Raw genomic sequence first — 25,071 nt, 5'->3', positions numbered from 1 at the left:
TATTTCAGTGCACGACCTGGCAGAGAACAAGGCTTACACCTGGGGGAATGTGTCCGTAGTCCTCAAAGCTAAGGACCCCAGGCTGAATCGTAAACTGTCCATCCCAGAGTTTACCCTAGCCTTTGGGATGCTGAGAGACGTCGTTTGCTCAGCTTCCCCTGCCAGGAGGGAAGAACTAGATTTGTATCTCCACACGGTGGTGGACCTAGGGTACAAGTACGGTGGCTTTGCATTTTACGATTACCATCGTTCCTTCTCAGCTAAGGCAGCCGCCAAACTGGCACAGTTCCAGTCACCCACAGACTGGAGCCTTATGGATACTGAACTATTCTGCCGGCATTTTGCCGGCCTTCGTTCACCCCTGTGTGCCATCTGCCAGTCCTCCACCCATACCGCTCCCTGGTGCGCCAACATACCGGTTAGTCGCCCGGTAGAGTTCCCCTCCATCTCTGCCGCAGCCCTAGGCCCATCAGGCCCTGCACCTAAGAACCAAGTGGACAAGTTTGGACGCACGGTCCGAACCGTAGGGGGTGCGGCCATCTGCAATAACTACAACTATGGTTCTTGCAATTACAGCCAATGCCGCCTACTGCACATCTGTGTTATATGTCACAGAGCGCACCCCAGAAATTTGTGCGAGGTCAAAGCACACAAAGGCTCATGACTAAGTCGTATAGACGTCCTATGCCTGGGCTTCTATCTCAATACGCACCCCACTCCTTCACTAGCCACCTTCCTCATCGGTGGCTTCACGACAGGTTTCCACACCGGCCTCATCTCCCTACCCCACCAAACCCACGAGTGCAGAAACCTCCGCTCAGCAGCCTCTGACGAACAGGCCATCGACCTACTGCTGCAGAACGAGGTGGAACGAGGCTTCGTCATAGGCCCCTTCACTCAGCCCCCCTTCAATATGTGGAGAGTTAGCCCTATTGGGCTTGTCAAGGGCAAGTTTTCCAATAAAAATCGTTTAGTGTACGACCTGTCTGCGCCTCGTTCTTCTCACATTCCCAGCTTAAACTCCTTGATTCCTTCCGAAGAGTTCTCCTTAAAATACTCCTCCGTGGACATGGCAATTCAGGCCATCCTTAAAGTAGGCACAGGTGTGTGGCTGGCCAAAGCGGACATATCCGACGCCTTTAAACTGTTGCCTATCCACCCGTCCCTCTGGTGCTGGCACGGGATTAAGTGGAAGGATCAATATTACTTCACCACGAAGTTGACGTTCGGCTCCAAAAGCAGCCCGTGGCTGTTCGACATATTCGCTCAGTCTCTCGAGTGGATTCTCCTGCACAAGGTCGGCTGTCAGCAAGTTATCCACTACCTAGATGACTTCTTGTTGATTGAACAGCCAGGCACACCTCCTAGGGATCTCGACAAATTAAGGACCGTCTTTGGGAACCTCAATGTTCCCATCGCTGAACATAAGGTGGACGGGCCCGCACATTCAGTCACCTTCCTCGGAGTCAATCTAGACACCAGCTCCATGAAGGCCAGCCTGCCCCTTGACAAACTAACCCGCATCAGGGCGGTGCTCCACGAGTTCACCCGGACCAGGGGATGTACAAGGAGACAGCTACAGTCGCTGTTGGGCATGCTCAACTATGCCATGCGCATTATTCCACAAGGCCGCTCCTTTGTCTCACGCCTGTTGGTCTACCTTTCTCAGGCAGCTTTAGCAGACCTAGCAATGTGGGACGAGTTCCTGTCCGCCTGGAATGGTATCTCTCTCTTCATCCCGTGCATCTCACCTCTCTCACCACAGGTAGTCACAGATGCCGCAGCCTCTACAGGGTTTGCAGCAATTTTTGGCCACCATTGGTTCGCCGGACCCTGGCCTTCTCAAATACTGAGGATCCCGGGGTTTAGTCAATCCTCATCACTCTTCGAGCTCTACCCCATGGTAGCAGCCGCCCAGCTCTGGGGCCCTACCTGGTCAGGACAAACGGTAGGCTTCACCACCGACAATCAGGCCACAGCCGAAATTGTCAATAAAGGCAGGTCTAAATCTCCCTCCGTGATGTCCTTCCTACGCAGGCTGGTGCAGCTGTCTCTACAGCACCAGTTTAACGTTGTCTGCATGTTTATCCCAGGGAAATATAACCTTGCAGCTGACGCCCTGTCCCGCTTTAATTTCCGGTCCTTCTTTCAACAGGTTCCCAGTGCAGATACCGCGTCAGCTCCTATCCCGCATTGGTCGCAGTTGACCCTGGACTAGAGCCGCATCTACTGGGAGCCACGCAGCTCATCAACCGTTCTCTATCGGACAATACTCTGAAAGCCTACCGGGTAGCCTGGAAGGCCTTTAATACATTTCTGGTTGCCTCCACAGTAGGCACCCCCACAGATGCTAGGCACATACTAGCCTTCACCTCGTACTGCCACAACCAACTGGCCTTGTCTTTTAACACCATCTGCTTATACTTAGCTGGCGTACAACACTTCCTCTCAATTCAGGATCCTACCAAACCCTCTATTTTTTCGTCCCACGCAGTCCGAGTCATCCTACGCGGCATCCAGAAGCAACAGCCGCCAGTGAAAGTCAAACAGCTCCCCATCACCAGTTCCATCTTCAGGGACATGTCCACCATACTCACCAGCTACCCCTTTGGTGTTCTCCCCAGTCTGGTCATACAGGCAGCCATTTACCTAGCCTTCTATGGCTTCCTTCGGCCCGGTGAGTTCACTCATAACAGCCCACACAGCCCAGTCCTTCGCAGACGTCATCTGCTCCGTCACCAGGACCACTTCATCCTCCACCTCCCGGTAACCAAGACTCAGCAGACAGGCACCGGCGTAGATATCCACCTCTACAAAACCAACAATGCCTGGTGCCCGGTCGCGGTGCTTACACAGTTACTCTCTCGGCTACCCGAGCTCCCGGACTCTAGCCCTCTTTTGCCCTTCCCGGTCAAACCATTAACTAACCACCAATTCATCAAACATGTCAGGATTCTCCTCCGCAACTTGCTCCTCAATCCCAGTGAGTATTCCGGCCACTCCTTCCGCATCGGAGCAGCTTCATCCGCATCCCGGCACGGGGTCCCGGACCACGTCATCAAAAGGTTGGGCAGGTGGAAATCGGCCTGCTTCACTCGGTACATCCCTAACCCACCGGTAGAGATGTCTCGGGCATTCACTCAACTGGCTCAATAAAGATTAACCAGGAAACAATAAAACTCTCTTATCCCTACCTGAGTGTTTTGCCCCCTTATTTTGGTATACCGTCCATTAGACCAGGGCACACTTTCAGGTCCATTTCATATAAGGTGTCTCATGATAAGTTTGTATTGTTCGGATACGTATCGGCCATAGGGCTCCAGCCATAAGTAGGAAGGCCAGTATGGTGGCCTGAATTTATGGGAGGAGCCCGGGGGGTATTTAACCAGCCCGTTCGCCTGTGGTAGTTGTCGGTTTCCGGTGCGCAATACCCTCCCTCCCATCCCCTTTTTTAGGGCATTTATCAAAAACATTTCTCTTCAATCACATTCATTCTAATTACTGGGTATGCCCCCTTATTTTGGTATACCGTCCATTAGACCAGGGCACACTTTCAGGTCCATTTCATATAAGGTGTCTCATGATAAGTTTGTATTGTTCGGATACGTATCGGCCATAGGGCTCCAGCCATAAATATATATATAAATTAATTTATCTTCTTACACTTTAACCAATCTAGAAACAGAAGTACTTCTGAAGGGTCTGGGATTCTGCTCAAATGAAAATTTGAATAAATTTGAGGTAGTAAGGGACCTCAACCTCTTTATAAGAAAACTTAAAAAAAAAAAAAATGTATAACAAGACATCTGATTCAGATAAACAATTGAGTAAGGAGGAGGAAAATGCGATCAACTTACTGGTCTCTCTCCTCGATGAAAACGATGATCAGGCTGACTTAATTGACAGCCTTGATATTGAAAAACTTTTATCCATACAAGAGGGCAATTTAGAAGAAAGGGCGAAAAAACCTAAATCCCTATTAAAGAAAAAATCAGACCAATATCCCTCACCTAGTTCTAATCCTAATGCAGTAGCCTTTTTGAAACTCGTAACTAGAGATTTAAACTAATTAACATGTATGAAAATAGCAACCTAACCCTAGATGAAAAACAAGCTCTCAAGGATCTGTCTGAAAATGGCACGATAACAATCAAACCATCAGACAAAGGTGGCAACGTCATGATTATGAATAATGATCAATATATTGGGATGTGTCAAAAAATTCGTAATAATTCAAATTGGTATCGTTCCATCTCCATGCAGATAATTGAGAAATTTAACAAAAAATTGTATGACTTAGTGGACTCAGCGGGACAGAAGGGCATTATTAATGCAACGACATGGAAATACGTCGAACATCCAAAAATTCCCACTTTTTATTCATTGCCTAAAGTCCACAAAAATGAAAAGGACCCTCCTGGTCGTCCAATCATCTCGGGCAAAGGATCTATTTCGGAAAAATTAAGTCGTCTGATTGACGAATATTTAAGACCGTTTGTGATAAACCTGCCCTCATACGTGAAGGATACAATTCATTATCAGGGGGTATAGAAAAGTGATATATGAGAATATTAAAATATAACAGCTTTTTCTTTTCCTTTTCTTCCCCCCCCCCTTTTTTTTTTTTATGTACGTTTCTTCCCCCCTCGATTAGGTGAATTTTGGCTCTTTGAACACCATGGGGCTCTTCTGGATGGGATCCCGGCACGCTAAGGCCACTATGGAGGGGAGAAGCCTGCCCTTGGTTGGCAGGTACCTTTTGTTTTTCCCCCCTGGTGGCCTTTTCTCTCGCTCATCGGTATACCTGCAACAGAAATGGGATGGGGGTCTGATCACCCCAGCTTCCCGTTTCTCTGTTTCCCTAGGTTTTTCACCCACGCTCGCCCTATAGACATCTCGGACGAACGTGAGGTTAAATGCGTTTACACATCCTACGTGAATCTGCAGTTGCTGACACTTTTGCTGGCGCTGTGCTTCCTGGGGGATGTAGTTTAGTGAACAACACTGTTTGGCCAACTCCAGGGCTAAGGTACGATCTGCGCATGCGTGTCGGTGGGAGCATGACGCATGACGTCACTCCTCCCACGGCGCCATTTTGGATGTGGGCATGGGGCGACGTCATGCGCCGCACACCCGGGGGACCGCGCTTAGGTGATAGGACTCACAGGTGAGTAATATTTACTTCACCTGGAAGGGGAGGGAAGGAGGGGGGGCGGTGAGATATTTTAATGGGCCAGGAGCAGTCTGTTATCAGTCTGCAATGGCCATGGAGGAGGTGACTTGCTGAGAGATACAATTTAAGGTAAGGAAATATATATACTTTTTTATGTCGGTCTGTATGCAGCCTTATTGAAAAATGAAGGGGAATTAACGGATATAACTGTCCTTCCCCTTCACATTTTAGGCTGGACCTGACACGTCTATCTCTTGGGGGAATCTTTTTCTCCCATAGCACTAAAATCCTTGGACTACAGAGAGATTGCGGCGACTTTAAGCCAAATAGATTGCCTTAAACATTTAAAAGAGTTGCAACATTTGGGCATCTCATTTTAACAACTCTAATATAGGAATCTCAGGTGTTTTCCCTTCGGGACACAGCAAACTACTCTATGAAACGCTTTTGGGTAAGATTTGTTTTAAAGATTTTGCAATATTATTATCTTTTAGAATGATCACTATGAGATAGCTTTTTTTAGATAAAGTTCCCCCCTTTCTTTAGGGGTGTTTCCCTCTTAGTACAAATGTAATGACGGAAGTCATACAAGAGGGTTAACATATAGAACCTTTATCTGCCATTATTGGCGCTGTAGTAAAATACATGCAATACTTATTTAAAATTTAGGCATGTGAAAATTTGACATGCATTTACTTTACTTGTACACCTCCTCCCTTACAGTCCGCCTATCACTGCGGTCCCGGTTCCCATCCAAGAAGGTGGTCAAACATCCCCCCCCTTATTATGAGCCTAGACCTGCATCTTGGAGTGAAGATCGTATATATAGGTGATGCGTTTTAGTGGTGCGTTGTGGTTTGTTTTTGTTTTTTTGAAATTGTACGTATATATATATATATATATATATATATATATATATATATATATATAATTATTTCTTATGTTTTTATATATTCTACTATTTTGTAAATTTAAGTGTGCTAAAATGGATCATCCCTGAAGAAGGAGTAAGATAACTCCGTAACGCGTAGGTTACATTGGATGCACAATATTAACGCAATATAACCTTGTTTGTAGAATGCTTTGAATATGCCTATATACAATGTCATAGAAGTCTGTTCCTTTGGAATAAGATGTAGGAAGCAAATGTTTTCTGGTTCTATAAATATATGCACATGGAGGAAGTAATGTGTCCCTTTCTCCTGTTCGGAAATGTATGTTAATATATTATTCTTTGTTTTTTCTTTCTATGTTGAAATAAAATTATTTTTTTATATATTTTTACCAAATCAATTGGTGTCACAGTCTATGCCTAAAAAGTCCCGCCTTCTTTAATGGGAAAACTTCTATAGTACTCTATTATAGGCAGGAATAGCACACTTGCACGGCAAGGCACGCCATGCGCGTGGCTGGTGATTATTGTCAGCCACGCACGATCGAGTGCACAAACGCCAGCATGGGGATTTGTGTGTATAAACACAAATCCCTGTGCTGTAAGAGGAGAGGAGACATGGTGCTTGTTCCTACTGCATAGGAACAGCGATGTGTCTCCTCTCCTACTCAGTCCTATCCCTATACAGTTAGAACACACAGAGGGAACACACATTTTACCCCTTGATTGCCCCCTAGTGTTAACCCCTTCCCTACCAATGTCATTTACACAGTAATCAGTGCATTTTTATAGCACTGATCACTGTATAAATGACTATGATCCCAAAAATGTGTCAAAAGTGTCCGATCTATCTTTCACAATGTTGCAATACCGCTAAAAATTGCAGATTACTGCTTACTTACTAGTAAAAAAAATAATAATAAAAATGGCATAAATCTTTCCCATAGTTTGTAGACGCTATATCTTTTGCACAAACCAATCAATATATACTCATTGCGATTTTTTTAACCAAAAATATGTATAATTATATATATTGGCCTAAACTGATATAGAAATTCGTTTTTTTTAAAAACATTTTTGAGGATATTTATTATAGCAAAAAGGAAAAACATTGTTTTTTTTTTTGTTTTTTTTAATTGTCGCTCTTTTTTGTGTATAGTGCAAAAAACAAAACAAAAAAATGCAGAGGTGATCAAATAGCACCAAGAGAAAGCTCTATTTGTGGGGAAAAAAGGATGCACATTTGGTTTGGGTATAGCATTGCATGACCACGCAATTAGCACTTAAAGCGACAAATTGTAAAAAGTGCTCTGGTCAGGAAGGGGGGTAAAACCTTCCAGGGCTGAAGTGGTTAATACATGGAATTTTTTAAAGAAAGTTTACACTATGAGAGATTATTTTCCATTTGCATGAGTATACCATATGAGGAACTCATAAACTGGGCACAATACATATGTTGAGGGAGACCTGGATATAGCAAACCATTTAAACAATGACTTCTGTTCAATCATCTCAGTAATAAATTCCACCAACAATAACAAGTTGGTGAATCATATTAGTTCTAGTAATGACAGATCATTTTTAGGATTTCTGGAGACAGAGGTAGCAGAGCAACTGGCTTGGTTAAAGCTTAATAAAGCAATGGGCCCTGGGGGTTGCTGGACCATTAACGGATCTTTTTAATCAATCTCTTCTAACAGGAGAAGCTCCCCAAGACTGGCAGACAGCTAATATTTTACCTATTCACAAGAAGGGCAGCAAAGTAAAAGCTGACGATTACAGGCCAGTGAGTTTAACATCAGTTGCAGTCAAGGTAATGGAATCACTCCTGAAAATAAGTATCACTGATCACCTAAAAATACATAGATTGCTGGACCCAAAGCAGAATGGCTTTACTGAGGGTAGATTGCGTCACACTAATCCGATTGAATTTTTTGACTATATTACCAATATTTTGGACCAGGGAGGTGCTGTGGACATATCATTTCTTAATTTCAGCAAGACATTTAATACAGTTCCACATAATGCAAAAGTTGCACAAGATAGGACTTAACCCTTGGGTGGTTCAGTAGATATGCAGTTGGCTAAAGGATAGATACCAGAGAGTGGTTATAAATGAGATTAACTCAGAACAGAGAGCAGTCACAAGTGGTGTACCACAAGGCTCTGTACTGGGTCCTGTTCTATTTAATCTATATGTAAGTGATATAACTAAAGGTTTGTTGAACAAGTTATGTCTTTTTGTTGATTGCACAAATGTGTGTGATAGGGTTGATATCCCTGGAGGTGTCTGTAACATGGAACATAATTTGGCACTACTGGAAGATTGGTCAAAGCAGTGGAGACTGCAGTTCAATGTTTCTAAATATAAAATAATGCACCTAGGGAAAAAGAATCCCGTAAGAGAGTACAGCAATGGGGGTAGAGTGTTAGCCATCACTACAGAAGAAAAAGATTTGGGGGTACTTATTTCACATGACTGAAAAATGAGCAAACCAGGCAAGTAGAAAAAGCGATTACAATACTAGAATGCATCATAAGAGGGATCACCATCAGGAGGAAGGAGGTCCTGATTCCTCTATATAGATCTTTAGTGAGACCTCTTTTAGAATACTGCGTCCAGTTCTGGAGACATAACTTACACAAAGATATTGATAAAATAGTAAGAGTCCAGAGATGGGTAACATAAATGGTGAAAGGTTTGGTGGTCGGTGGATAAAAACATATTCAGAGTGACTTCAGGAACCTAATATGTGTAGTCTGGAGGAAGGAAGGGAAAAAGCAGACATGATTGAAACCCTTAAATACATCCAATGGGGTGAATAAGGTTTAGGAAGGCAGTTTTTTCAATATTAAACCAAAATCAAGAACACAGGGACATGACCTCAAACTAACTGGAGGGGAGATCAAAACTAATCTTAGAAAGTATTATTTTACTGAAAGGGTAGTTGATGCTTGGAATAAACTACCAGCAGAGGTAGTGAGACAGCCAACAGTAAATTGCTTAAAACATGCTTGGGACAAATATAGAGCTATAGTCAGACAATAAAGTTAATGGGGAAAAAAAACAAAAAACAAAAAAATGGGAAGACTTAATGGACTACTCTGTCTTTTTCTGCTGTCACTTTTCTATGTAACTCTGTGAGAGGTAAGAGAACGCAACAGAGGAATTTGGAAGTAGAAAATCCCCAAAAGAGTACTACATCAAAGGCTTTGTAGAACTCTATGAAGAAACAGGTAAGGTAACAGTAAGGTGAGCGGCCATTGCACATGGTGTGTGTGGAGCACAGTGGGGGCACTTTAATTATAGAAAAGCTCTTCAAAGTGGTGTGAACAGTGTATATGTGTCACCATAATCTGACACAGTGTGGAAATCACCAATTATCATGTTTTATGGACACGTATTTATTGTTAAATTTATCACATTTCATTCATGCAATTTGCACATTTATATATACTTGCGTATTATGTATTCAATTCACATATTACCATGTATATAAAATCTGTAGAGGTGTTTTAAATACACACTGTACATGAAGTACACATTTTGTATGGATAAATAGTATAGTTTATTTAGTATTTTGTATTGGGCTTAGTGCTACATTACTTTTTTGACAATATATTGAACAAATATAATAAAACATTTTCACTGTATACTTAAAGTACAATTTTTTGTGTGTGTGACAACTGATGTCTGCCCTGATGAGATGGATATCATTGAATTGATAGAATTGATTTGATTGAATTTGAGGCTGATTTACTACAGTATTTTTAAATCTTCACTCAATTAATAGTAGCTATGTTCACTTTAAATACATAAAAAAGGTTTATTTGTATCATGACAGAGTGGTACTGTGGATACAAGGAAGGATACAAAAGTACTACGTCCCGATAAGTTTGCAAGACTAAACAAGGAATAGATGATGGACTTTGTAGGCACATCAATAAAAATGTTATTAAAATTTAAAATACTTTATTAAAGATTATACAATTTAATTATGATACATCCATTCACCATGTTGGCTGGTATAGGAGCAGCGAAACTCTGCAGTGGATGCCTTCTTATATGGTGACTGCATGAAACTATTTTTCCGTATAAGGATTTACATGATTGGTTTGAGAAACTTCCTACAACCTCAGCCACCAAAACAGCAGCCAGGCAGGATTTCAAGTCTGATGCAACAATATCAATGGACCTAGGTTCATGGTCTCTTGATGAATAGATAGTCCAGTACCTTTGGTTTAATAGGTGGTGTGCTATATGTCATAAGGCAATTTTGCTGTATTATGAATGGAAAGCATTGTTAAACTGTATAATTTGTAATAAAATCTATTAGATTTTAATAACGTGTTGTTATTGCGGTGCCTACAAAGTCCATCATCTATTCCTTGTTTAGTCTTGCACTTTAAATACATACCTGATCTTATGAAGATTAAATAGACAAACAGGAATTAGCTTTTTAGATTACTGAAGCAAGTCATTCTCTTTAGTAAAGTAACCTCATTGTGTATCTTACTATAAAGCTGGCCATACATTATACCATTTTCTTTTTTCATTTTCTTTTAACCGATCATAGACAGTTCGAATCTCTGCCGGTTCAGTAGGAACCGGCTGAGATTTTCACCATGTATGGGAATGCTGGATTTTATTTGCTGTTATTGACAGTGGCTGTTACAGCTACCAGCAATAATCATTGTGTTCGGCGGGAAAGACTTACCGGGAGAACACAATAGCTCCATGAGAGGGATTCCTCTGCCTTGTATAAAGTATGGCCAGCCTAAGTAAATCTTAGGCAAAGTTGGACAAGGAAATGTACTGCTTAATTCTCTAGGACGATGCACTGCTTGATGGCATGTTGCATAATGCTGGTGTAAGGACTGTATCTGCTAAAGAGCAGGATCTTGTCAGAAGTACTTCTATTTTTTGTGATGTCCTCAATGGTTTAAAATTAATTTTAGAATCAATTAGCTCATGTTCACGATGGCCTTGATTGTCATATTCAAACTTATATTGCAATTCCTTTGGGAAAACTCATCAGTCTAGCAATTTTTTTTATCTCTGATTAGTTAGCTTTTAGGTTACCATCACTGGGGCATGGGAATTAGTCCTTATTGTGCATTTCTTATAGAGACCCATTACAAACTTAAAACTTGCATGAAAGGCACAGAAAAAAAAATATTTTAATTGCTCACTTGCAGTGGTTTTTCATTCCAAAAAATGATTTAATTGCAAGGTACCTTTAAATTTGCTAAAAAAAAACTGACTACACCAGTAAGAGTCAATCCTCTAGCACATATTGACCTCTGCATCTGTGAAATGTAGTTTAACAGAATCATATTCAAGCATGAACATGATTTGTTTTGTTTATGGTGTTGGTGTATGCCAAAAACTCTTTTAAATCGTTAACTGCGCCATCCAGATAATGAAGACTTCAAGGAAGATGAATGTTAAAAAACAGTAATGCCCATTTTCTAGGCTGATAGGCAAGAGATGGTAAAACAAATGTTATAGGGTTTGCCAGGGAGCATCAATTTGAATAATGGTTTAAGATCAACATTACAAATGCAAAATTCACACAAAAGCTTTATACCGGGATACAGATTATTTTTTTTTTTTAGCCATGTAACTGTAACTTACACATTGCTGCTAACAAATGAGGATTTATATTCTGATGAGTTAGCTTTGTAAGTTAATAATAGCTGTTGCATTACTGAATTATATATTTTGTACTATGAATATCGTTATTATTGATGCCCATATTATATAAAAAGCCATTTGCACTGTCACTGATTTTCTAAATTCTGCAAGGATGTAGATGTTTGGATGGGATGCTGAACACCAGTTTTAAAATTGTTGCCAAATTTGCCCTTCCTCCAAGGAAAAAAAAATCAGAAGTGGAATGACCTAAACTTTAAAAACAGAAGCAACCTGACTTTGAGCAAGACAAGCAGCAGACTGTTCAACATCACTAGCTTACCATGATTACACTAATATTCATGTTCACATTTCATCTTTTTTATGGATACTGTCAATTATCTGGAGGAAGAGGTAAGTCATAATTTCTCATGTATTGCATAAGCTCTGCTTGCTCATTTATATTCATTTCTTAACATATTCTGCATGTTTATATGAATGTATTACATTATTATGCAACTGAAGGAAACTATTTTCTCCATAACTGGGAGGAAAAGAAAATATGGCAAATAAAGCTGCAAATTACTACCATTTTATTTTTACCCCTAGAAGTAACATCCATAATATATTATTGGCTACTCTTTTAAGCACTTATAGAAAACCATGGTCACTCTTCTTGCTAAGTATATAGACAATAAGAAATATTATTTATTAGCGTGTAGCATCTTATAATTACTCTCTATGACCTACAGCTTATTGTTTCAACTATGTGAACATAATACAGCGCAAACATTTTTAATTCTTTTGTTACCATTGTCTTTACTTATGCATGGTTGCAAGTAAGGGAAAGAAGGTGCACAACTGAACTAAATGACTGGGTTTGGAATTTACAATTGATACAATGATCCTGTTGCCAATGATATCAGCTGTTTCATGATATTTACACAATACAAGGACTGATGGACTGATGTTAAAACTGTATTCTTAATAATATCTTAGGAAATAATGAAACTGACTGTCATGTCACTGGACAGCCTAATACATCTACACTATATTTTCAAAAGAATTGGGATGCCTGCCTTTACACTAACATGGCATCCCAGTCTTAGTATGTAGGGCTCAATTTTGAGCGAGTTTGGGGTGGAGGAACTTGACTGGCCCACATCCTATATAATATTGTACTCAAACAACCAACAACACCTCATTTTTGATAATATAGTGTAGCTAGAGCCCAGAAGTACCAAAAGATAATAGGTTCAATTTATGAAACATTCACAAGAATATTCACAAGAATAAGCAGGTTAAATTTCAGACATAAATGTAATTTACAAATTTAATTGGACTTAGATAAACTAATTATCAAAATTACACACTATCAGATTTTCTGCTGATTTTTTCCTTCAGATTTACAAAAAACATATAATGGTCAAACCTAAGGAGTTTCAATTTGTATGCAATCAGGAATGCCCTTGCACTACATGGTTTTGGTAAATCTGAAGACAAAAATCAGCAGAAAATCTGATAGTGTGTATGGGGCTTTAAAGTATTTTTACTTTTGTCTGTTCAATATACCCTTTTTATTTGTTCTGTTTGCCATTATCACTGAAGGTAAAAGTAAAAGAAAATCACAAATTTTATCCCCAGAACAAGAATAAAGAGATGGTACACAGTGGTGTAGTGGTTAGCACTCTCACCTAGCAGTAAAAAGGGTCGCTGGTTCAAATCCCAACCACAACATTACCTGCCTGGAGTTTGCATGTTCTCCCTGTGCCTGCGTGGGTTTCCTCCAGGCACTCCGGCTTCCTCCCACACTCCAAAGACATGCAGGTAGGTTAATTGGCTTCTGTCCAAAATTGGCCATAGTATATGAATGGAGACCTTGGATTGTGGGCTCCTTGAGGGTGGGGACCAATGTGAGTGTGCAATGTACAGGGATAGGGGTAGATACTCACTCAGGTTGAACTGGATGGACTAGTGTCTTTATTCAACCTTACTAACTATGAAACTATGAATAGGGACAATACTTCCATTGGCACTGGTGACCAAAAGGGATTCTGTCACTTTGGAGGGATTTCCTCTCCCTTCCTATTTTGCCTCTGGGGCGGAAAGTGAAGAGAAACCTCCACAATGGAACACAAATGGCAAAAAATTGACAGAGGTTATACCTTCACCCTCTAAAATGAAAAAAAGTTTTGCCTTTAGTTCTACTTTAAATAAAATATGTATTCTTATCCTAGTATTTTATCTTTGTGAAATTATCCTTTTGAGGGTTTTTTTGGATTATATTTCTATATTAATGTGTTTAAGACCTATATTTGTTTGACTCTGTATTAGTGACATAATTTATCAGAATACTATACTTTTGTTATTGTGACAGGGACTTTTGTTAAAGAGTATTTGCTTGTTGACAATAATAATGTGGCTTTTCAGATGTAGATTAATGAATTTCCTTTAAAATTTGGCATACAATATGACATATTTTAACCTAATAAAAATACCATGCCCCTCTTTCTGCACTTTATAGTAATAAATTCATTAAAATAATCAGTCTAGAATGCTGCAGTTTCAGTGATCTAGTTACAAGTAGTTTTATATGGCTGCCCAATACAGAGCTAGGAAAGTTTAGATTTGCAGGGCTATAAACCCTTTTTATGTAACCTACATCCAAGATCTTACAAATTCATTGGAATACGGAATATTAAATAAATGTTAGCACACAAGCAGTGCATTTTGTTCATTCAACTTAATGTAAATTGTTCAGTGTTATTTTAACTTTGACCTAACATAAATAATGTTCTCTGTCACCCACAAAACCTACAGTGCAAACATTAAACCTTGGCAACAACGTCATACCTAAATTACTGACTAAAAAAAATAATTCTTTTGAATTTTGTATTTGGCGTGGTATGGTAGAAAGTGGGGTTTCTACCATACCACACCAAATACAAAAGTCAAAAGGATTATACCACTGTGGGATGGACCAGATGATTTGGGACACCATGTAGTTACTAAATGGAAATATTTAGTTTCTTGGGTGGGAAAATCATTATATAATGTGTTATAATGTATTCATTTTTGCCCTTGCTAAACGGCTTTTAGTATCTGATAATATTTTGGGTAATTGCCTCTACATGAACTGAGTTGTTAAATGTAAAGAAAATCAGTTGATTAGAAAAGCACATTTTGTTTTAAATGAGGAGCTGCTGTTAAAATGATATAAAGTGCTTTCCATTATCTGCAGTAAGTCAAACAATTTCTTTGCATCATGGTAATTTTGGCGGTAACTTTCTACCCAGTTATGATATACCTATGAGAAATATTGACTGCCCAATGTCTGTACTAGTAGAATATAGTGACATGAGCCATAGTAGTGAACACTAATGCCCTGTACAGACAACAGGTTTTCCGTCAGAATAAACTCCGAAGTTTTGTCCGATGGAGTTCCGCTGAAACTGTTGTACGTACACACGATCTCACCAAAGTCCGATCGTTAAGAACACGGTGACGTACAGCACGTACGATGGGACTAGAAAAAGGAAGTTCAATAGCCAGTAGCCAATAGCTTCTGTCTTGTACTTGCTTCAGAGCATGCGTCATTTTGGTCTGTCGGAACAGCATACAGAAGAACTGTTTTCCCGATAGGAATTGGTTCCGTCTGAAATATTTAAAACATGATCTATTTTTGGATATGTCAGAATTTTTGTAAAAAAAAGTCTGATGAGGCATACACATGATCAGAATATACAATGAAAAGCTTTCATCTGACTTTTTCTGTCGGAAAGGTTTGCCACTGCAGAACAACAGAAACTCCAAATCACTGATGTCATACTAGAAAACAGACTGCAGTCCTCAAAGCCAACTGATCTAACACTACTAAGAGGGATCCCCAATCTCCTGAAACACGTTGCTAGTTTTGTGTCATACACAAACACAATGGATGTTGTTCTCCAACTGGCTTGAGTTTCAAAGACTTTATAGTCACACATTGCACTTCTCACCTAATTCCATTATTTTAAAAGATATCAGGCATAACATTTTCAAGAGTTTCCTCTTGAGATGCACTTATTATTATTATTTAACCATACAGTATAATCATACAGTATAGTAATATCTACAACAAAATCTATGGATAGATAAGTTAATGATGGCCTTGTTTTATTCATCACACAAAGCACACTGAGAGCACATGTAGTAAAAAAAAAATTATAGTCTGGAAACAGGGCTGGTGCAAGTATTTTTGACACCCTAGGCAAAACCTAATTTTGCTGCTCCCCTTGAGTTTACCCCTGACTCCACTCCCTTTGCCCTGTCCATGTATACCCCACCTTTTTAATGAAGCACCCATCAAATGCAGCCTACTAGCGCCCATCAAATGCAGCCTCACCAGCGCCCATCAAATGCAGCCTACCAGTGCCCATCAATTAATGTTTGCTTGCTTGCATTCATTCGGGAGTCGGGACACAATCCTCCACTGCCTGCAGATGCTGAGACTTAATTGCTTATTGCAGAGAGAAGAGAGTAGGAACACCAGTGGCCGGGCGCCCTAGGTGGCTGCCCAGTTTGCCTAGTGGTAGAACCGACCCTGTCTGGAAACAAATCTGATACTAAGACATTTAAATGTCTGATCTACTTCTTCTGAACTAGCATTTACAGGATGAGTAGGCTGAATATCTGATAGTTGTTATAGTGATCTCAACTCACTTCTGGGTCCCATGCCGAGCGTCTGTTCTGGTGCATTGTGAACACAGGAGGTCAGCAGCTCGGTATGGGCAACATTCAGAGAATGCTCTACAGCTGAATGATTGCAAAGCATTCTATTATTGGACAAGGTGGAGAACATGACATAACCTCTTCACCTCATCCAATCAGAGAAAATTTTAATTTTAATGCAGAGATTTCCAGCTTCCAGGAGGATTGGCCAGGTATGCTGGATCAATGTAACGATGTACAAACTATCCATATTATTCTTTGATGTGAACTTGAGTTTTTCTCATGCAAGACACAGCAACAGGTTCACTTTATTGGAAGTAACATGGGTGTTATATAATGTTAAAAAGCATGATGAAGATAATGAGAAAAAAATGCATCTAAAAATGTAAGCAGTGTTACCTTACCAGTGAGACCCCCAACAACACGTTTCTTCTCCATACAATACAGCGTTCCGACCCCCTACCATGTTTTCTACTGGCAGAGCATGGACAGAGGACATTTTTTACTGACAGCCTCACATATGACAGAAATTCTTAATGAAACCTAAAACAATCTTTGTTTTTAAACAGTTTAAACAACATACACAACAAGTAAACTACTTTGTTTTATTGTTAAAAAGTGAAACACTGTGTGTAATGCCGTGTAATAGAGTTAAGGTTAAGCACATTCGATTACAGGTTCGATAGACACAGACTGTTATTGTCAGTGTCATGTCGAATCTCCTATCTGTATCAAACTGTTGTCACAATGAAAACAAAAATTAAGGATTTATTTATGTCAGATATTTCGTTTTTCAGATTCTGCACTTTTGTTATCGTTTGTTAAAACGATAACGAAAATACCTGAAATTCGTACGAAAATGCATTCGGACGAAAACAAATGCATATGTCTACTGGGGGGGCATGGTTTCGGCATGCAGCGGTGAGGACGCGTTGTCCCTGAGCTCCGGCGCTGACCCCGGTATTTTAGCACTTATTTACCGCAGGATCCACTCCACTCGTCCGGGAAAGATGGGGAGGAGAACTGGCAAGCCCCTACCGAGGAAGAGCGGACCGGAGGGATCGATCAAACGGTTCCTGGCTGAGCCTGACGAGGTGGGAGACATGGATGGCCTAGGCCGCTCTCCACTCGCCACGAGCACGGCCGCGGGCCCCGCCCCCCCTCTCCTGGCCTATACACAGGTCGCAGTCCCCGGCCTCGTCGGTGGGCTCTGACGGAGATGAAGGTGAATCGAACCGGTCGGATGTGGCGGCGCTTGTGAGCGGACTCCCTACGAAATCGGAGCTGGCATTGATGCTCCAGGGGCTGGAGAAGTCCATTAAAAAGGAAGTGTCTGCAGTACGCTCGGATCTCGCGCAGGTGTTGTGGTGTGGAGGAGTCCGAACAGCGGCTAGACCAACACGCTCTTGCCATTAGGTCACTGCAAGCTACCACACGTTCTCTTGCTGTGGCCCATCGATCTGCCCTCTATAAGATTGAGGACCAGGAGAACCGTAACCGGCGGAACAACATTCAGATTCGAGGGCTCCCGGAGGCCACCGGAGACGAAGATCTTCTACCGTCCGTAAGGGGTATCTTTAACGGCCTACTGGGGAACGCAGCGGACTACCCTTTGAAAATTGATCGGGTGCACAGAGCCCTCTGCCCTCGTAACCTAACGGCGGACATTCCGCGTGATGTGATCTGCAGAGTGCATTACTATGAGGAGAAGGAACGCATCATGAAAAAGCTCAAGGCGACTCCGGTTTTGGATTTTGATTGTGCATCGCTCTCTTTTTTTTTTCCTGACCTAGCCAGGGAAACACTGGAAAGGCGCAGGGCCTTGTGTCCCCTTACGGAAAAGCTTCGCCTATCTTCCATCAGCTACCGGTGGGGTTTCCCCGCTGCCCTGATTGCACATAGAGATGGGAAGACGGCGGTTCTACGGTTCCCAGAAGATCTGGAGAAATTTTGCATGGACGTGAACATTAACCCGCCGGAATTACCTGGATGGCAAGAGGGCATACCACCCGTGCCGAACAATCCTAAAGAGCAATGGCAGCGTGTGTCCCGCAAGCAGCGTGTTTCTTCTGCTGGCCTGGCTAATTCGCACGCTTAGATGGTGCTCTGGTTGTTATTCTGCGACCTAGCAATCCACACTGTTGATAAGGCCCCCCGGATCCCGCAAGTATGCCGCGCTGTTTTGGTCGCCTTTTGTTTGCATTTTTTTTATTTTTTGTTTTGGCGGCCACCGTTATGCTTCCCTGTCTGCTCCTAAGGGACATGCCTTATTGGAACCATCTTGAGGGTGTGTCGGCGAGCGGATATCTACTGGGGCGCTTGAGTTGAGTTCGGTGTTTTGCCTTCGCCTGCCTCAGCTTCATACCGGTGGGATTTTATGTGGAGTGCAAAGGCGATCAATGCTATTAATTCTGTTGTATGTATAATTGTACATGATGTTTGTGCTAGCTATTTTTCCTTAATGGTTGATATGTGTTTTGTAATTTGGGGTTGGAGCCGGAGCTGCGACCTGTGACTTCTGTTCTGAATGGTCGCGGGTCGCTGCTGCCTGGCCACATGTGTTTTTCCCCTGGGGGGCGTCAGTTGGGTCCTGGTCCTCGGGCCCCGGCTGTTTTGATGGCTGGGGGTGCGGGGGTGGGGGCCTGGTCGATTGCCTCCTTGTCACCGCCCACCCTGTTGTCTGCGTGCGCTCCATTAGGCCCCATGGGGCCTGGGGCGCGTGTGCTGCAGGGTTTGCGGGCCATGATTGGTACATACTATCTTCTCTCTGCTTTCCTCTTATTTCCTTCTCTTTTCCCACTCTCTCTGCCTCCCTTCTGCCCTCTATCAACTCTACCTCAGGTCCTGTTCCAAAGTAGTGTGTTGTATTTTGAGTTTTCTGTCGGACCCCAATGGCTGCGTTGGAATTGTTATCATTGAATGTGCGGGGCCTACATGCCCCGGGCAAACGACATAACCTTTATAGAGAGCTGGGTCGCTTGCGGGGGGATGTTGTCTTCCTGCAGGAGACCCACATTACCCACACCACTTCGGTGAAGTTATACTCCCCCCATTACACAACCTGGTACTATAGTCTCTCTGATGTGCACAAGGCTAAGGGCGTGGCCCTTGGGTTCCGAAGAGGTACTCCGTTTAATATGGTTGAGATGTTGTGTGACCCTCTCGGGCGCTTTCTGTTTCTCAAGGGCAGCCTGGGTGGAATGCAATGCACGTTGGCGACCCTTTATGCTCCTAATAGAGATCAGGCCTCTTTTATTGCTGCCACGCTTGAGAGGTTGCGGGACTTTGCTACCGGATGTGTTGTCCTGGCGGGAGACTTTAATGTCCCTTTGGAACCGGCGCTGGATACATCTCTGGGCCGGTCTTCGGTCTCCTGCAGGCGTCTTGCTTACATTCGCAAGCGCCTGCATGATGCCCAATTGATGGACGTATGGAGGATAATACATCCGAGAGCGAGGGACTTTACGCACTATTCAAGCGTTCACCACTCCTACTCCAGGATTGATTTTTTTTTTCTAGACCACCATCACCTCTCCCTAGTATCACGCTCCGAAATTGCTTCATCTCCTATCTCGGACCATGCCCCCATATTGCTCACCATTAATATCTCTTCATTGCCCCGTAAATCAGCCTCCTGGAAGTTAAATGAGAACCTGATATGCGAGGAGGCAGACAAAACTTACCTGCAAGGGGAACTAAATCAATATTTTTTGGATAACGCCCACCCGGATATCTCCCCGGGAGTGCTATGGGAGGCCCATAAAGCCCACATGAGAGGTAAATTTATAGAATTGGGGTCCAGAAGGAAAAGGGAATTGGCGCACCAACACTCTAACTTATTGGCAGAAATTAGTTCCCTTGAATCGCAACACAAGGCCAGCCTCGCCCACACAACATTGCATACTCTGACACTTAAGAGGGAGGAGTTGAAAGCTATGTACCATACACAATGGAAACGGGAGGCTCGCAGGGTGTCACAAAAGTACCACGAATGGGGTAATAAGCCGGGTAAGCTTCTAGCTCGTTCCTTGCAGCAGGCAAAGATCAGGGCTTTCATTGAGAAAATTAAGACAAATTCGGACACACTTACGCATGAAACCTCGTCTATTGCCAGGGAATTTCACGCCTTTTACCAACGCTTGTACCATGTTACCCCTGCGGTCCCTGACCCCGGGGCTAGACGTGCACTGATTCAGGAGTACCTGACGCAGGCAAATCTGCCCGCGCTGGACTCGGAGATCCTTGCCTCACTGGACGGGGAGTTCTCGGTCCAGGAGTTCAAGGTAGCATTGAAGGCTATGGCTGGTGGCAAGGCTCCGGGACCGGATGGCCTGACGGCACTTTATTATAAGTCCTTCGCGGAGACCTTGCTTCCGCGCCTCGCTGCTTATGCCAATGCGATCTCTCAGGGGGGAACATTTCGCCCGGAGACGTTGCATGCTCACATTTCGGTGCTGCCCAAGCCGGGGAAGGACCCCAGTCTTTGCGGGAGTTACCGACCTATATCCCTCCTGAATTTAGACGCCAAATTATACGCCAAGGTTTTAGCGAATAGGCTACTTCCCCTACTCCCCCAATGGGTTTCTAGCGACCAGACAGGGTTTATCCCGGGTCGGGAGGCGCGCGACAATGCACTCAGAACTCTGTCCTTGATGGCTTGCCCTAGGGGGACTGCCCAACCCACCCTGTTACTCTCTACGGATGCAGAAAAAGCGTTTGACAGGGTGGGTTGGGAATATCTTATGGCGACCCTGGCACATTTGGGCATCAGTAGGACCTTTCTGTCCCGCATCTCAGCGCTATACCATTCCCCGACAGCTCAGATCCGTGTGAACGGCACTCTAAGTGACTCCTTCACACTCTATAATGGTACTCGCCAGGGTTGCCCCCTTTCACCTATTTTATTTGCCCTCTCTCTAGAACCCTTCCTTTCTACAATTAGACACAATCCAAACATTCATGGGATCACAGTTGGCACTCGAGAACATAAATACGCTACCTACGCAGATGATATTCTGTTCTATGTACAGCAGCCCCGGATCACACTCCCCAACTTGATGTCTGCCTTCTCGCAATTTGGTCGTATTTCGAATTTTAAAATTAACATATCTAAATCAGAGATCCTTAATGTTTCGATCCCCCGGGCAACCGTAGCTCATCTTAAAGAATCCTTCCCTTTCAGTTGGCAACCGCACAAGATGAAATATTTAGGCATATTTCTCACATCAAACCCACTGAAGTTATTTCGGGCTAATTATATGCCCCTCCTTAAAACTATTCGAGCCGATTTACAGAAATGGTCCCAAGCTGCGCATTCCTGGCTAGGGAAAATCAGCGTGATCAAAATGAATATTTTACCGCGCATCTTGTTTCTATTCCAGATGATCCCTGTGGGTATCCCAGCTAGTTTTTTTAGGCTCATAGATTCAATGATCTGCAAATACGTATGGAACAGAAGGCGCCCGAGATTGTCCCGAGCACTCCTGTCCAGACCTAAGCGGATGGGTGGCTTGGCTTTACCTAATGTGAAATTTTATTTTTTAGCTGTTGTGTTAAACAGGATATCAGACTGGAAATATCATAGACACTCTAAATTATGGGTTGCGCTTGAACTGGCTCTCAGTGGCACGGACCTTTACACCCAGGTATGGGTCCCCAGAAAATTTAGGTCACTGGCTCCCAGTTCCTCGCCACTTAGCTACTCTACTTTGCGGATATGGGACTCGATCTGCAAACAGTATAGAGAGTTGTCTCTTTCGCCCATTATGCCCCTAACGGGACACAATTACTTTCCGCCAGGCAATATGGACCCCAGGATTTACTCATGGAATTTAGGTGTAACTCCTTTGCTGCACCACGTTACTAACCAGGATGGCATTGTGCCGTTACCCCAACTGATTCCTCCCGCTCAGACAACACCTATGGACCACTGGACTTATCGCCAATTGTCTGCATTTGTTAGCTCTTTGCAGAAGCCCTTGCGCTCAATGGCTGAGTTGACACTGGTTGAATCGGCTTTTGTTGAGGATCAGCCAGTTGAAAGACCATTATCCTTTTTTTACCATGCCCTGCAACTTATGCTGATTAAGAACTTCCCCTCTTTCTTGTCCAACTGGGAGATAGACTTACGCAGCGAGATCTCAGAGGCACAGAAGTTAACTGTCCTGTCGATGGCTCATCTATCATCCACAGCATCCCAAGCGGCTGAAGTGAACTATAAATTACTTACACGTTGGCACTACACCCCAGCCGTTCTACATAGGCTGTTCCCGCAGGCCTCGGATCTTTGTTGGAGAGGCTGTGGGGAACGTGCCACTCATGCTCATGTATGGTGGTTCTGTCCTCTCATACGGCCATATTGGCTAACTATTTTATATTGGATAAAGGTTATTTTGGGACACGAGTTACCTAATGACCCGTGGGTCGTGCTCTTTCATGGTGCAGGCTCTCCGGCAGGGCCTTACAGGAAGTCCTTGACTCCGCATCTGCTCAATGCGGCAAAGGCTCTCATTCCCCGTAATTGGAAGCAAGCTGCAGCTCCCTCTTTGCGACAGTGGTTGATGGAGGTGGACCGTGTGTACTATTTAGAGGATCTCACCTATTCTTTACAAAATAAATCAGATTTGGGGAAAAGGATTTGGTCCTGCTGGTTAGCCTTCAAATGTACAAAGGAGTACGCGGACATTGTGTCACAGGTGGATAAAGTCAATGTACCTTCATAGGTTACCTTTTTTGCTGATGGATGCAGGACCGAGGTAGACCCTTCCCTTCTCCTCTCTTTCCCCCTCTTTCTGTTTTTCTGGTTTCTGCTCTTTCTTCTCCTGCTGTGCTTTCCACTTTTTTCTCCCCACGCTTTCCTGTCAGTTAATTGGTACAGCAGCGTCTGGCTGTTGCATTTGGGGACCTTGCAGTCTAACAGCCGCAACCCCACACGTGGGGAGGTAGAGTCTGCTCGTGTTACGCTAGTAGGCATAGAATATACTCGGTTATTTTGTTTATTATTTATCTACTTTAAATATTTCTTTTTTTTCTTTCTATTTGTGAGTTGTGGAGAGCTTATATGTCATTGACCGTGTTACTTAAACTCTGCAATCCCTGTTCTATTTTGCACTTGATGATAATTGTGCCAAGTTTTCTGTTACTGTTTCTGTGCTACCTGTCTTTTCTTTCCATTCAATAAACATATATTAAACAAAAAAAAAAAAAAAATGCATATGTCTACTAAACAATGGATGGATTTGTCATTGGACCTTATGGGGAGAGCCAATGCTCTTAAAATGATCTATTTACTGATATTCCTATATATTTTGGCTAACTGTCCCTGCAAAATCCCTAAATCAATTTTCAAATGTATAGATAAAACCTGTACAACGTTCCTGTGGAGTGGTAGAACCCCTAGGGTGGCACTTGAGACACTAATGCCGCGTACACACGATCAAACAATCGGGTGGAAAAGTCCGGCAAACTCAAGTCCGCCAGACAATCCCCCCGTGTGTAGCCTCCGGCATACTTTTTTGACCCGAAAGTACGGCGGACTTGGAAAGTTGTTTTGCACTCCAATCTTTCCGCCGGACTTGCATTTCGGTGGACAATCCGGGAGTGTGTATGCCAGTCCGCCGTACTTTTGAAATGGAGCTAGAAGAAGATAGTGGAGGAGTCCGACGAGAAGACCCCCGAAGACGGAAGACCCCCGGAGCTGTGCAATAAACTATTTTATCTTGTGTGTTGTGTTTTTTTTGTACTTTATTTTACAGGTGAATGGGTAGGGGTACATTGTACCCCATACTCATTCACATAGGGTGGGGGGCCGGTATCCGGGGGCCCCCTTATTAAAGGGGGCTCCCGGATTCCGATAAGCCCCCCGCCCGCAGACCCCGACAACCAACGGCCAGGGTTGTCGGGAAGAGGCCCTTGTCCTCATCAACATGGGGACAAGGTGCTTTGGGGTGGGGGGGGGCGCTCGCTCGCCCCCCCTTTCCTGGCCGGCCGGGTAGCGTGCTCAGTCAAGGGTCTGATGTGGACCCGTTGGGGTTCCCCTTTAAGTCCATACCAGGTGGCGGGGCCAGCGACGTCTCCTTCGCAGGCCCCGCCTACCTGGAGACGCGCTCGAAATGAGCGGACTTTCCTCCGCGTGTGTGGGCGAGTCTGTTCATTTCAAAAGTAGGGCGGATAGTACGGTGGACTTTTTACGCCGTATTAGTCCGCTGAAAAAGTGCCGTGTGTGTGCAAGTAGCTCGTCCGGAAAGTCCGACGGACAGTCTGGCGGGAAGTCCGCCAGACTAAGTCCGTCGGATAGTCGGCTACGTGTGTACACGGCATAAGATTGCCAAAACACCTGGCAGGCATGGCATTTCGTAATTTCTTTCTTTACTATTTAGCATCTCAGCTAGTGCATGTTCATGATTGGCTGCACCCTGTCTCTGCAAATGCTTGCACCACCACTTAAGGAGCCATTGCATCCTCCATGAAAACCCTCCATAATATTGTTTAGAGGGACAGGGTTTAGCAAAGTCCAGAAATTTTAAATAGGAAGGGGGAGATATCACTGCTCCAGGAGAACAGACAGATGGCAAACCTGTCTCTCGGTTCGGAAGCCATAGGTGTGGCAATTGCTAATAGGAATAAACAGGAACTGATTCTGGACAGTCGCACTCTTAAAAA

At 43.2% G+C, this 25,071-nt stretch overlaps 1 protein-coding gene across 1 annotated transcript in view; it reads left to right on the top strand.

Annotated features, from left to right (window-relative positions):
* The first annotated feature begins 12,044 nt into the window (after positions 1-12,044).
* COMP (cartilage oligomeric matrix protein) overlaps positions 12,045-25,071 on the top strand; it is a 192,903-nt gene continuing 179,876 nt past the window's right edge. Inside the window, exon 1 of the mRNA XM_077475942.1 lies at positions 12,045-12,114. Within this exon, the coding sequence (XP_077332068.1) occupies positions 12,045-12,114 (70 nt within the window). The remainder of the gene's footprint in view (positions 12,115-25,071) is intronic.

The sequence above is a fragment of the Lithobates pipiens genome, unplaced genomic scaffold, assembly GCF_037356315.1.
Source record: "Lithobates pipiens isolate NorthernLeopardFrog02 unplaced genomic scaffold, aLitPip1_a1.2 Scaffold_13, whole genome shotgun sequence".
NCBI classification, from domain to species: Eukaryota; Metazoa; Chordata; class Amphibia; order Anura; family Ranidae; genus Lithobates; species Lithobates pipiens.
The sequence above is the reverse complement of the archived record's forward strand: the minus strand, read 5'-3'. Positions and strand labels throughout refer to the sequence as shown.